Raw genomic sequence first — 13267 nt, 5'->3', positions numbered from 1 at the left:
GCATCAACTGCAGTTAAAACAGCCTGAAGTGAAATCCATCCCTTTGTTCACGTCTAATGGACTTTGTTTGGAGGCTGAGAGTCAAACTTTTCCTTTTAATGACTTTTTATTTGTAATATTTTGACGTAAGTGCCCACAGTGCCATACGACACCCTGTCCAGCAGATTCTGTTACATATTCATCCATGCTCACCTCCAGAAAAAACGAGGTACAAGGCAGGGCGAAAAATTCTTCCAAAATAATGTCATATATTTATATATATGTATATGTATAGTAATCATATATACACATTAGTACATACATATACTAATTTATGTGATGCAAAGAAAAAAATGTACACATTTCTTACAAAATTGTAACAAAGACTGGAAAGTGTTTTGTTTGCTCTGAAGCAAAGTTGTGTTGCTGTTCAGCCTCTTTGATGATCTCTCCACGTTGGTGGAAAACCAAAAGCTGTCCCCCAGATTTGTGTCCATGTCTGGGAGGCGCAGACGTTACAGAAACGAACTGAAGGAGGAACAGAACGAGACAGGAATCTGTTTGGTAGCGCAAAAGTCAGAGGAATTGCTCTAATTTAAAGAAAGTAGAAAAAAAAACCAAAAACTCGGAGTGTTCACATAAAAAAGCACAAACAAATTTTGTGTTCTTTTATTACTAAATATAGTGCAACAATAAACATTGCATTTCTTTCACCCCTTCACTCCTATCTGAGGATGTTAATCTAGCTTCTTACGGCTTTTTTTTGTGTTCTTAACACGTGTAAATATGAGGTGGAACCTTTGTTCTGTCACTGTCCCGTGCCACAAGGTCAGTCCTCCACTCGGGGAGAAAGTAGGCCTCAGATTCAGAGACGTAAACATAACACAGACCCTGCTCTAAACAAGACCAAAAAAAAAAAAAAAAAAAAAAAAAAAAGGAACAAAAGGAATAAAAATGGAACAAGTGTTGGTGTTTTGGGCAGCATGTAAATTCTGAAAGGCAGGACAGTTTTAATATTGATGACAAACCCCGCAGTCAAAAAGTCAAATCCGTAAGGAATAAAAACCAAGCTGTGTGCTCCACAGCGGCCCTCCTGGACAACAGTGCTGTGTGTGGCGGGACAGCTGCGGCCTTTGGACTGTTTGGGCCTTAGAAGGCCTGCTGGGCTGGATTGTAGTTGAAGGTTGTTGGCACATGAGGCCTCTCTTCCAGCTTGTCATACTCCAGATGAAACTCCTTGGAGATGCAGGCAGAGTTTTAACACGACAGCGCTAATCCACAACGATGGCATGTAAACTTCCATCTCACCACGTAATAACGCTTACCTTGGCTACTTTCCTCCAGTTAAGACAATCAAAGAAGTAGTAGGTACCCCTCTCGTAAGCGTTGGTCTTGAGTGTGGGCTCCATGCCAGGTGCTCTGGTTATCCAAACCCGCTCCTCTTTGTGGTATCTCCAGTCCCGGTTAAACCTGGACAACAAATGTCAGAAAATATAACTATACTAGAAAAAACGCATCAAATCAGGGAGAAAAGTTCAGTCGCTTCAAACTGTAAACAAATACAACATTTCATAAAGTGCATCATAATGTAAACAAACCAAAGATAAAGCACTTACTGGTTTAACTGGGCTTTTATATAATAGTGGGGCATGATTAAAAAATAAGTATTGTGCTGAACTTGGAAAGATGAAAACATATTGATATATGAATTAGTTATCTTGCTGTAAATACATACATGTGTACATTTGTGATGATATAATTGTCCTCCATGGGGATGAATCAAGTCAATCTTACAAAACGAGTTTTAAGAACCGGGCTGAGATTCTCTGATGGAGGGATTTCTCCGGCGTTTAAACTCTGAACCAGACTCAAACGGGCCCTGATGCTCCTGACGTACAGCAAAGCTCCGTTGGTTTGTGAAACAAATCATGCAGCAGCACATTTTAATACAGACAAATTAAAAAAGCTCTTATATTTCATATATTTTTCTGCTTCTTTAGATGGAAATCTGCAAGAAACTGCTGGAAAAGCTCTGTGTCAATCATTTAAATCCATTCCAGACTGTCGTTTTACCCCCAAAAAACTATTCTGATTTTAAAACCAAAGCTTCATCTGTCAAAATCACCACTTCAGTAACTTGCAGACATTATCATTCATTATCTTAACCGCTCAGTTGTCCGATTAAGGGTCGCGGGGAAGCTGGAGCCTATCCCAGCAGTCTTTGGACAGCTTGTCAGTCCATCGCAGGTCCACACAGAGACAAACAACCACACACACACACACTCACTCCTAGGGGCAATTTAGAGTAACCAATCAACCTATCATGCATGTCTTTGGACGGTGGGAGGAAGCCAGAGTACCCGGAGAGAACCCACGCATACACGGGGAGAACACGCAAACTCCACACAGAGAGGCCACTGACCAACTTGCAGACATTAAGTCAGCTTCACGTAAAGACGAATCGATCTCCCACTGGGAAAGACGGAACAATGTTTCCAACGTTATCATGAGACACATTTTATTCAACAGCTCGATTCACGTTTACTAGATCAAACAGGGCTGCGTATCGTCACCAATTTCCTAAATGGATTTAATTCATTTCGATATTTAAGTAAAACTAATTTATCTTGACTATTAAAGACATAATTATTTATATAAAAAACTGAACCTGTTTTCATGAACATCTAATTCAGATATCTGGGAGTAATCAGATTACTGTAACAATTTCATATCTATATGCACTTCTGAAGTACAACGTGGGAAAGATCGTGGTCTCCAAACACCAGTCCCATACTGGATTTATTCCCTGTTGTTTTAAAAACACTGGGTGTTTCCTGAACGCGGCGGCCCCCTGAGGTCTAATGTGAGAAGATGCTAAAAGGTTGACAGGTGAATGTAAAGCGACGAAGCTGATTTTGGACAGAAGTGACACAGGAAACCTTTTGGCACGCTGGGAGCTCACCGAGCAGCAGAACCACCGCTGTCACAGACGTCTAATTTCAATCGATTTGTCAAATTGAGCTGCAAGAATATGGACGACAGTCTCATGAAGCCATGTAAGTATCGCTCTTTTCAGCTGTGGATGTGACCGATGTCTGCCTCTGACCCACAACCCAGCGGACTTCTTTAGGTCCGAATCAGAATTTATCATCCCTGAGCCAGCATCTGCCCGAGTCTCCATGATGCGGACAATAAATCCCTTTTCACCATGCTGACGTTGCAGCAATCAATGTTTCAGTTCTTCAAATGAAAAGATGCCAGGATCTATTTACGGTCTCAGAGATGATAAATAAGTCATCCATTCATCACCTCTACTACTCTATCAGATAAACAACTTCCCGTCTCTTCTCGAGTGTCATGGCTGAGTACTCACAGCTCTACTGCTGCGAGTATCTGTAGCAGGTCACCGCCGTTCATGTAGTACAGGTAGAACAACAGGTCTTCACCGTATCGAGCCAACTTGATAGCAGCCAACTAGACGCAAGAAAACAAGAAGGTTTTGGTGTGTTTGCTTATAAAAATATTCACTGTGTTGCTTATGAGGGGATAGAATTACCTTGTCTCTTATGTGGATGTTAGTTAAATACTCTGATGGAACATGAAAGTCTAAAAAAAAGCAGAGAAAAGATGCTGGTTACGTACCACACACACACAACACAGAGTCTTATCAAGACTTAAAGGTGTTTAACTGGGATATTTCTGCTGGAAATGGGTTTTTAAGCAACATTGATACACTCGCTCTGTCCTACTCTTACCGATGTCTTGAGGTCGACAAGGCGATGAGGCCCACGGAGACGCAAACTTGGGATACAAGTTCCTGTTAAAGACGCACAAAGCAGAACTCAGTTTATTATTAATGTAATTAGCAAATTAGCCTAATTAGCATGTGAAATAAAGCTAATTAATGTCACATGCTAATCAGATGGTCGGGGGTGTCAAACTCCAGTCCTTCAGGCCCAGTATCCTACAGTTTTTGTTGTTTCCCTGCCCAACACACCTGATTTCAGATAGATCCAACCGCTTCTCATCAACCTTTTTACAATTGGCTTTTTAATTTGTGTTTGAGCTCAGAGACAATAAAAACCGTCAGGATACTGGTCCTCGAGGACCGCAGTCTCACACCTGAGGTATAGAGAAGACTGTCAGCATGAGGGGAAGCAAACTATTTTAGATGTCTTTCTCCCTCTGAGGTGGTCTTTCAGAGGCAAAATATTTTCATCATATTTACTTGTATATTTGTTTTTTTTTATATTAAATGAATGCATTTGAATTGTTATGTGTTTTTCTATCTGGTACACACTGGCCTGGTTTTTTATTATCCTGAGTAAGGTTGAGACATCTTGACAACAATGATGTCTCAGTGCAGGGGCGTCCAGTTCTGGTCTGCAGGTTTTCACGTCCAACACACTTGAATCAAATTAATCAATCATTGTGCAGAACTTCAGAGGCTGTAGGATCCGTTTAATGGAAGCTAAGTGTGTTGGAAGAGGAATACATAGAAAACCTGGAGGACAGCGGCCCTCGAGGACCGACTTTGGACCTATCTTAGTGCGTGTTTTATGTAGAAGGAATTATTGTTCACATCATACAGAATAAGATCAACTGCAGCAGGTCCTAAATAACAACAAGCACGGGCCAAATTTTTTAGCTTGTAGATAAAACTTAAAGTAATTATGGGATAAATCATGTGAAAATAAAAACTGATGCCAACTTCACTGTCTGCTCCAGTTGCTGTGGCAACAGTGAGCCAATCACAGAAGCTTCTTACCATTTTCCAGTTTCCATCGTTTTATGTTTGTACGACTAGATGAAAGTGTGAAACAATGATAAAGTTGAGCTTGCATGTAAACAAAGTAAAACTAGACCACAATATTTCTAGGAGGTAATTTTTACACTTTATGCAACACAAGTAAACAAACCAAACAGCTCAGTTTCGTTCCTCCGTACAGCTATCATGTCATTAATGTCCATTTAATCCTATTATATGTGCTGTGCTATTTAGCACAATCATAAACATATTGATAAATATTTAGATTCACAGTATGAATGATTTAAAACACCTGGTTTATACTGCCAAACGTCCATTTTTTAAATTTTTTTATTTATTTCTGCCGTTGGACGTGTCACTGATGGTTGACACTGTAACATCCTCTCATGGACTTATCACATTGATGACGACGTGTGTTTGTGTGTGTATAATGTCCTGTCCTTCGCTGCGATACATGTCTGCAAACGGAAATAAAGTTTTCTGAATTTGATTTGAATCTGTTCACATCAGGGCTCCAGACTGGCATTCTGCACTGGTGGTACTGGTGTGCCTGACTTAAGATTAAAGCTGCGTTTTACAGAAAAAACAGAACAAAAGAAGAAACAAAACGTCAGAAAACTCTGCATTTAGGAGGCAGCTAAATAAACCCTAACAGCGACTTACTCTGGTGAATTTAAGTTGAGTCCCAGCGTCGTGAGGTCGCTTCCTAGTGCCAGATGGACCATCCCTGGATCCGTCTCTGCAGCCCTGATAAATGTCAACAGACCAATCATGCCGAACTGGTCCGTCACCATTCCTGAGGGAATGTTCGTCACCCGACCTGCAGTCGTGGGAACATTCAGAGTTTAGCAAAGCACAGACTTACGGTACGACTCTGATATACAACAAATACTTACTGTCAGATTATCCTCATTAATAAACTGTAATTTGTGACCATCCAGCAGAGCAAACCAAGCCAATTACTTTTTCTTTAAATTGATGATCAAAGGCAAGCTAATGGAAAGATGATGATGTTTCACAGTGAACATTATTGATTTGGTCTCTTCACTGCAGTCTATCCAACAACTGTGTTAATTCATAATGCAGGGTAGAGAGCCCAACTGTCTCACCCAAGTAGTGCGATTAAGAAGGGATGTCTCTGTGGAATTGGAGCTTTACGATTGGCTGTGAGGTCTCACCATCGGGCAACACCTGGATCCCTTTCTTCTGGTTGTTGTTCTGTGCCGAGGCCGTCTTGTCTCCGGGGAACTTTGGCCCATCTGTGCTGGATGTGCTCTTGCTTGTGGAGTTCAAGTTCTAAAAGAAAAGCAAAGCAGACATGTTTACGCAAAGACCATTTTATTAACAGTTATTCTTTATTATCACCTGGACACAAAACACAAACATCATGTCAGGGTTACAGCTCTCACTTACAGATTTACTGTCATCGTTGTTCAATGTGGGGTCCTTATAGTTAGGCCCAGGCAGTGCTGGGAAGTCCTCGTTATGGATAGAGAAATCCTGTGTCTGTTCCGTTGATGGCTTTGTCACCATGCCAACTTGATGATTTCCCAAAATGCAGCCACAAAAGTGTATGATAAGAAATAATTTTTTTAGCAGGGATATCATCTGCGTTGGTATAGATCCTTTGCTGATTATGGATCCAATCAATCCAACCAATCAATGTCCTTTCCTAATGGCTTACCATAAGGTGCCCGTCCAGCCAGCGGGTTGAGCACCGGTGTTGGATTTCCAGTTCCTTCTCTCCGACTCCTGTCTGCTAATGCAGGGAAGTCTGAAAGATCCAGTCCCGTTACATTTTCACTCCCATCTGCATCAAAAGGACAAGTTACAACAAGTAATGCACTGAAATGATATTCTAAAGTTTCCAGAGTGGCGTTGTGTGAAGCACGTATAAGCAGCAGGTGCCTCGCCTGCAGTTAAGACCTTTCAGAGAGTTTAAAGAATCCCCAAAGGACCCCTGAATAGCAAATCAAGCCAACGCATGCTTAGAGAGGGGCAACTAGAAGAGCAACTTATTTTCCTGTCCAAAAAACTAAAGTGAACAAAAAAATTAAACCAAAAATAAAATGTTTGGAGAAATTACATGGCAGATTTGCACACCAGGTCAATATAACATCGAATCAAATCAAATTTTATCTATAAAGTGATTTATGTGGTTGATATTCATAATGGGGATGCGATGATATGCTTCTGTCCCGATTTGATTCAACACTGAGGTTTTGGGTGACAATTCAATTTAAATTGTGATTCTCACCATTCTATGATATCGCAGATTTTTTATAGACTAAAAACAAAAAAATATATAGAAAGTCATTTTTCTGAATTTCAGTTTGTAAAAAACAACACATTAGACCATCATTCTGCTGCTATAATGCCCAAGAAGACACATAAAAAGGTCAATAAAAACAATAAAAATGACTAAAAAATTTTAAAGGATTATTTGTATTTATTTGAAAAAAATCATTTTTAAACAAAAAATCAATTTTAAAATTGTAAAGCAAAAAATCTCGATATTCCATTTTTCCGATTTGATTTCCCACCCCTAATTCATATATTTATGTATTCACATGTTTATATGTACAATATATTGAATGTACAATATACTGAATGTATGTATATGTATGTTTCAGGGAGAGAATGGAACTTTATATAGGAAGGTCGGGGGATTTGGGGTGATATATAAAAGGAAATATTTATAAACTCCTTTTCATGCAAAAAGTAGCACAAGGGACTCTGCACAAAAGCACACAACTAACTATTAAAAAAAAACAACAAGCATTTAACCTCTCTCACATTCACTCATAAACACACACAACATGTATCCACACACCACTATCTCTTCAACTGCATATCATCATGGAAATAAACATCTAGCTTGGCACTGCAGCCCTATGGCTGCACCACAGTCATAGGGCTGCATCACAGGATCCCAGCCATCCACTCAGGGGTGATCCCCATGGCAACGACCCAGCAGACTGAGCAGCCACAGACCCCTGAGTCAAGGATCCCAATGAAGACACACTGGAGTTAAAAATGTTCAACAACAAAAAGCAACAGGTATAAAATATGAATAAAAACAAAAAACCACGTAAGCAAGTAGCTGGTATTAATTTAGAAAAAAAAAAAAATCTCTAAAAATTATGATGAAGTGAAAAAATCAGATATTTTCTGATGTGCGACTTCCTGCAACACGGTTGGTGGTTTGTGAAAGTGTGTAAGTGTAAAAATTTACAGCACAGTGTTCACAAGAAGTGAAAGAAACATTTGATTTTCTTCAGAAGATGAAAAACTTGCCCCTCTGGTGGCAAACTCTAACCCTGTAACCTGGCCTGGCACACCGAACAGGATCCTCCTACTGCTTCGTAGTACAGGTAGGACAGTACTCTGAAGTACTTCACACAAGCCTACTCCAACATCAAAATTATTTTCATCAAAATGTGGTCAATTTGTTTGATAAGAATATTATTTCATAATAACAACAGCCATGAAATGCATATCTTATTTTTCAATTTCATTCATGATAAATTCAAATAACTGTTTTGATAACTTATACTTTATTTCCTATTTCTACAAGCATTTCTTTTATTCTTAAAATATGGTTGTTGCTGATTATAAAAATAAAGATCCTCTGGTAAACACAAGCTTTCTGTATTTGTCAACAACGCCATTTTTCGGTTTTGTTTTTGTAATTATAACCCTGACGACTGCTACGCTAAACACACCAACCTGTGCCGTTGAAGATGTTGCTCGATAATGAGTTGTTCATCCCGAAAGCCTGGTTGCGGTTCATACCAAACCCAGACATGCTGCGGAGACGGATCAGAACCACAGCTGATTAGATGAATACCTGGAGGATGAATCGCATGAGTGAACATGTGCAAGGTACCCTACCTGTTTATGGTGAAGGGCTGGCGTGCTGGCTGTTGTTTGGGCATACAGATGATGCTGGGTGAGCTGCGGTTGGGGCTCCCAAGCCCCGAGCTGCCCATGCTATTGGTCCTACCGCTCATCCCAATGCCTTGACCGACCTGAGAGTGGTTCAGCATGTTCCTTGTATTCATTGGTAATGTCCCCCTGTGAAAACATAAAAACATCATCAGGTTGTACTTACTCTGTTCCTAATTGTGCATTTAATAAACAAGCAACAGCACTCACCTGCTTGGTGATGGAGGGGTATGGAGGGACATGGTGGGGACGCCTGTTGACGGGGTGATATGACTTGGTAGCTGCGAGCCTTGCGTTAGATTTCGGTTTAACTGAGGTGTACTGTTTCCCATGCCCCTCACCGGGAAGCCGATTGCACCTGCAGAAAGACACAAAAACACAGGAAGAAAGACAAATGAGCTCAGACAGCCCAGAAAGCAAGCTTTTTGCTTCCGGTTCAGTCAATACAAGCTTCATTTCACACATTCAAATCTCCTGCGTTGTCCTTACTTTGTGGACCGTATAAACTCGCACCAAGTTGCGACAGCTGACCGGACGACGATGGTGAAGGAGAAGACAGCATCTAGAAGTGAACGTTCAGAGACAAGACGTGGTAAACAGTGTGAACATGTGAAACAAAATGAACTGTGCAAAAGCGGGGGGGCAAACTCACATCTTTGTCCGATCGATGTGGAAACATCGACGGCTGGTTGTAGTACATGCCGTCATCTGTGAAGTCGTTGTCAACAACCTCAACGAACTCTGGAAATTTCTTTCTAGCACCAAACATGCCTTTTGTCACCTGAAAGGGAGAGAACTATTAAAATACAGAAATAGACAGAAATGTCCCAAAAACATAAAAAATAATGAAATATAATATAAAAATATATATTAAATAAATAACTAAATAAAAAAGAAATTTAAAAAAAAAAATCACATTTGGTGGGACTTCATTTTTGCTCATTAGAATCTGCTGACTTGTATTTACTGTAAATCTACACAATAGCTGCTCAACTCAAACTATACATAATATCTATTTATGAGGCATTTGATGGCTTTTTATACACTAGAGGGTCTCTACAATGGTACCTGGTATATCCATCTCGAGTTATCTGATAATTTCACTGCCTGCTTTTATCGTCCATGGCCTGTTTTGCTCCTCGCTTTGATACTCAGTGGTAAGCTCTATGCATGCTCTGAAGAGCAGAAATATGCTCGGCTCAGCTCTGAACATCAGAGTCCAGTAGAGCCAAACTACCTTCACAGATTTGTCTTTAATTTGCTGAAGTGGCGACTTTGTCTGGTGTTTTAAAGCAGGATTTTATTGGAACAGAGTGAAAGTCTGGAAATGCTTATACTACTCTGTGTTAACATACAGGCTTGATGGGCTGCTTTTCAGTGAAAAAAAAGAGTTTATCTGTTGATTTTATTTCCTTAAACTGAAAACGTTTAATCATATATAGTAAAACTGTTAATGAAGTGAAAGTTTGGGCCTTTGGGCAGAGAAGATCCTGGGAGATTGCATGTTTTCTGTCTATCAGCTGCAGAATAAACAACTTAGTATCACAAAACTATTGTGTTTTCACCTTGTTTTGTGTTGTGTGCTGCTAAGCTGCAAAACCAATTACCTCTCAGGGATAATGAAGTCCATTGTCATCTTGATAGTTTGGCTTTCATAAAACAAATTAAATTCCATGAGTGTTGTGACCGGCAGAAGTGATGATATTGTTTTTATTGCTTTAGAAACGCGCCACAGTATTGCCACTGAGCCAACTTGACCAAGCTGAACTTTGGTCAACAGGAAAGCTAAAAACAATTCAACCGTTGTTTGGAAACACTTTGGTTTTAATGACAAACAACAAGAAAAGTAAATAGAAATACAACTTTAACGCCTGATGTTTCCAAAGTCAAACAGTGATTTTGTTTATCTCAACTAAAATGAACACAACTGTAGCCTTAAAGAGACGAAAACTTCATCTTGTAAATGTCAACCTTTTACACTGAAACCTGGGTTTAATGCATTAAGATAAATGTATTTATATTTCAAATTGAACAAACATGTTGCTATATGTGTTTAATAAAATCAAAGTTGTAAACACAAAGCAATGAAATTTGTATAAAAATAGTGTTATAAAAAAGTCTAAAAACCTAGAAATTCATACGCATTTCTTTAAATGGCTTTTCTAACATAATATCTAAAAAAGCCTTTATAAATACTACTGTATGAATTACATTTGAAACAAATTGAAAAGTTTTAAACGGTGTATGTAAACTTTGTAATAACAAAGAAATGTGGAGAAACAATAAATTCCACGACATAATTTCCAATTTGTAGAAAAACCATCCCAAAGAGTTTAAAAACCTGGAAATTCATACTTTTTTCTTTAAATGGCCATTCTAACATAATAATATGTAAAAAGCCTTATAATTACTGCTGTATGATTCACATCAGAAACAAATTGGAAAGTTTTAAACGGTGTGTGTAAACTTTGTAATAACAAAGAAATGTGGAGAAACATTAAATTCCACGACATTAGTTCCAATTTGTAGAAAAACTATCCCAAAAAGTAAAATGTCATAATTTCACGTCCTTAATAGGCATTAACTTGCCTGTTGGTGCTTCTTCAGCTCTGCATAGGACTCAGTTAAGAGCATTAACACAGAAGCACTGCTAAGAGGCTACTTTAGCATTAGCATGTAGCTAATGTTAGCAGCTACTCAGCTAGCAGAGCTTGATGCTAAAATTTAAACGAAATATTTCAATTAAAGGAAGAACAAAGTATGACAGATGCTGAGTTACAGAACAGTACAATTTAACAAGCAAACGACAGTCCCCATCGGACTGTAATGGGCCCTCTCCGCCTCCACATCTCACCAGTCAGCTGGCTGAGTTTACGCTCCGCTTGCAAGCAGCTGCAGCTAAAGGCTAAATGCTAAAGGCTAAAGACCTGCTTCCCATCCAGAGGGAAGCAAAGAGTCGGACGAGAAGCTCTAGCTGAGATGTTCATTTCATGTCAAGCGGTTTAACATGACAAATAATAAGTAAAATACCCTCACCGCATCAATTTCCCTTCGATTCGTTAGATCCAAGATGGCTGTGTATACTCTCAGTAGAAAGAAATGTAGCCTTTACCCTCTGACCTTACGGCCTGCAGAGCACTTCCGTACACAAAGCTGGACATGTTGCGCACATAATGCACGACAACTATCACACATACACACACAAGGTTTGTGTTTTTTATATATGTATATATATATATATATATATATATATATATATATATATATATATATATATATATATATATATATATATATATATATATATATATATATATATATATATATATATATGAACACAACTGTGTGTGTGTGTGTGTATATATATATATATATATATATATATATATATATATATGTATATATATATATATATATATATATATATATATATATATATATGAACACAACTGTGTGTGTGTGTGTATATATATATATATATATATATATATATATATATATATATATATATATATATATACATATATATATATATATATATATATATATATATATATATATATATATATATATATATATATATATACATATATATATATATATATACATATATATATATATATATATATATATATATATATATATATATATATATATATATATATATATATATATATATATATATATATATATATATATATATATATATATATATATATATACACACACACACACACACACACACACACAGGTGTGTTCATATTTATTCATATCCTTTCATTAAAGAAGGAAAAAAAAACAGCTGCCTGTAAAATAAGCTGAAATTGAATAAAGTAATAATAATTAAACATTTAATGAAAATCATTACATTATTTTCTAATTCTGGTTCAATAGAAATATTTTTTTTAAAAATCAAACAAATAAGATAATTTATTACATATTCCATCAGTCATAAACTAATATTTAGTTGAACAATCCTTTAATGTTTCCGCTATACAGTCAGGTGTTTTCTGTTCCTCTCAGTCAGACTTCTGCACCTGTTGACAGGTATTTTGTCCCACTGTTTAACAGAAAAGTCTCTAATTTGTCCAGGACACATTTGTTTGTTTGTTTTTTCTTCAACTCAATTAAATGAAAAAATAGTGTCTTATATTACTAAATTATATTTTTGCAAATTTTTGATTATTGTTCCTTTTTTAAGTCTCCAGTTAAATGAGTGACTGTTGTAAATTCAGCCTTTTCTTTAATGAAAGGGGATGTATATTGCATGTATGTATATTTTTCTTTTATTAGATATATTTTTCAAACACAAAGTCCCTGACTTCAAGCTCATGTTGTAAATTAAATTGAGCAAAAAATGTGTTTGAACTGGTCTGAAAGCTGACATCAGACCTGAGAAGGGAAATCAAGACCAGTCGTATGGCTGTCTCTGCTTTATGATACATTAATACATGTTTAATTAACAGCACTTAAGCAAACATTTTCAGAAAACACGGTGAATACTAAGCAGACGGGGGGACTGCCACTCAGCACTGCAGGATAAATTCCATTGTTAGAAAATTAAATATATTT

At 37.5% G+C, this 13267-nt stretch overlaps 1 protein-coding gene across 2 annotated transcripts; it reads right to left on the bottom strand.

Moving 5' to 3' along the window:
• Positions 1-27: 27 nt before the first annotated feature.
• On the bottom strand, positions 28-11796 carry cnot2 (CCR4-NOT transcription complex, subunit 2). Of its 2 annotated transcripts, none has more exons than XM_079247084.1 (15): positions 11732-11796; positions 9348-9476; positions 9185-9257; positions 8906-9053; positions 8642-8824; positions 8477-8556; positions 6432-6557; positions 6161-6285; positions 5926-6043; positions 5411-5567; positions 3735-3796; positions 3536-3585; positions 3353-3453; positions 1305-1449; positions 28-1215 (listed from the first exon to the last, which is right to left on the bottom strand). In XM_079247084.1, the coding sequence occupies exons 2-15, from the start codon at positions 9462-9464 to the stop codon at positions 1129-1131; spliced, it is 1572 nt and encodes a 523-aa protein (XP_079103210.1). In that variant the 5' UTR covers positions 9465-9476; positions 11732-11796; the 3' UTR covers positions 28-1128. The 2 variants fall into 2 exon arrangements, with proteins under 2 accessions (XP_079103210.1, XP_079103211.1); XM_079247085.1 differs by having other exon boundaries at positions 6432-6521.
• Positions 11797-13267: the final 1471 nt, after the last annotated feature.

Source organism: Telmatherina bonti (assembly GCF_933228915.1).
Source record: "Telmatherina bonti genome assembly, chromosome: 2".
NCBI classification, from domain to species: domain Eukaryota; kingdom Metazoa; phylum Chordata; class Actinopteri; order Atheriniformes; family Telmatherinidae; genus Telmatherina; species Telmatherina bonti.
The sequence above is the reverse complement of the archived record's forward strand: the minus strand, read 5'-3'. Positions and strand labels throughout refer to the sequence as shown.

Excerpts from the sequence above, each read along its gene's own strand:
- cnot2 (XM_079247084.1), bottom strand. The coding sequence starts at position 9,464 with ATGTTTGGTGCTAGAAAGAAATTTCCAGAGTTCGTTGAGGTTGTTGAC. Across the intron at positions 6,558-8,476 it reads CAACATCTTCAACGGCACAG|ATGGGAGTGAAAATGTAACG; the intron begins GTTGGTGTGTTT and ends CTTTTGATGCAG. Across the intron at positions 5,568-5,925 it reads GATCCAGGTGTTGCCCGATG|GTCGGGTGACGAACATTCCC; the intron begins GTGAGACCTCAC and ends CCACGACTGCAG.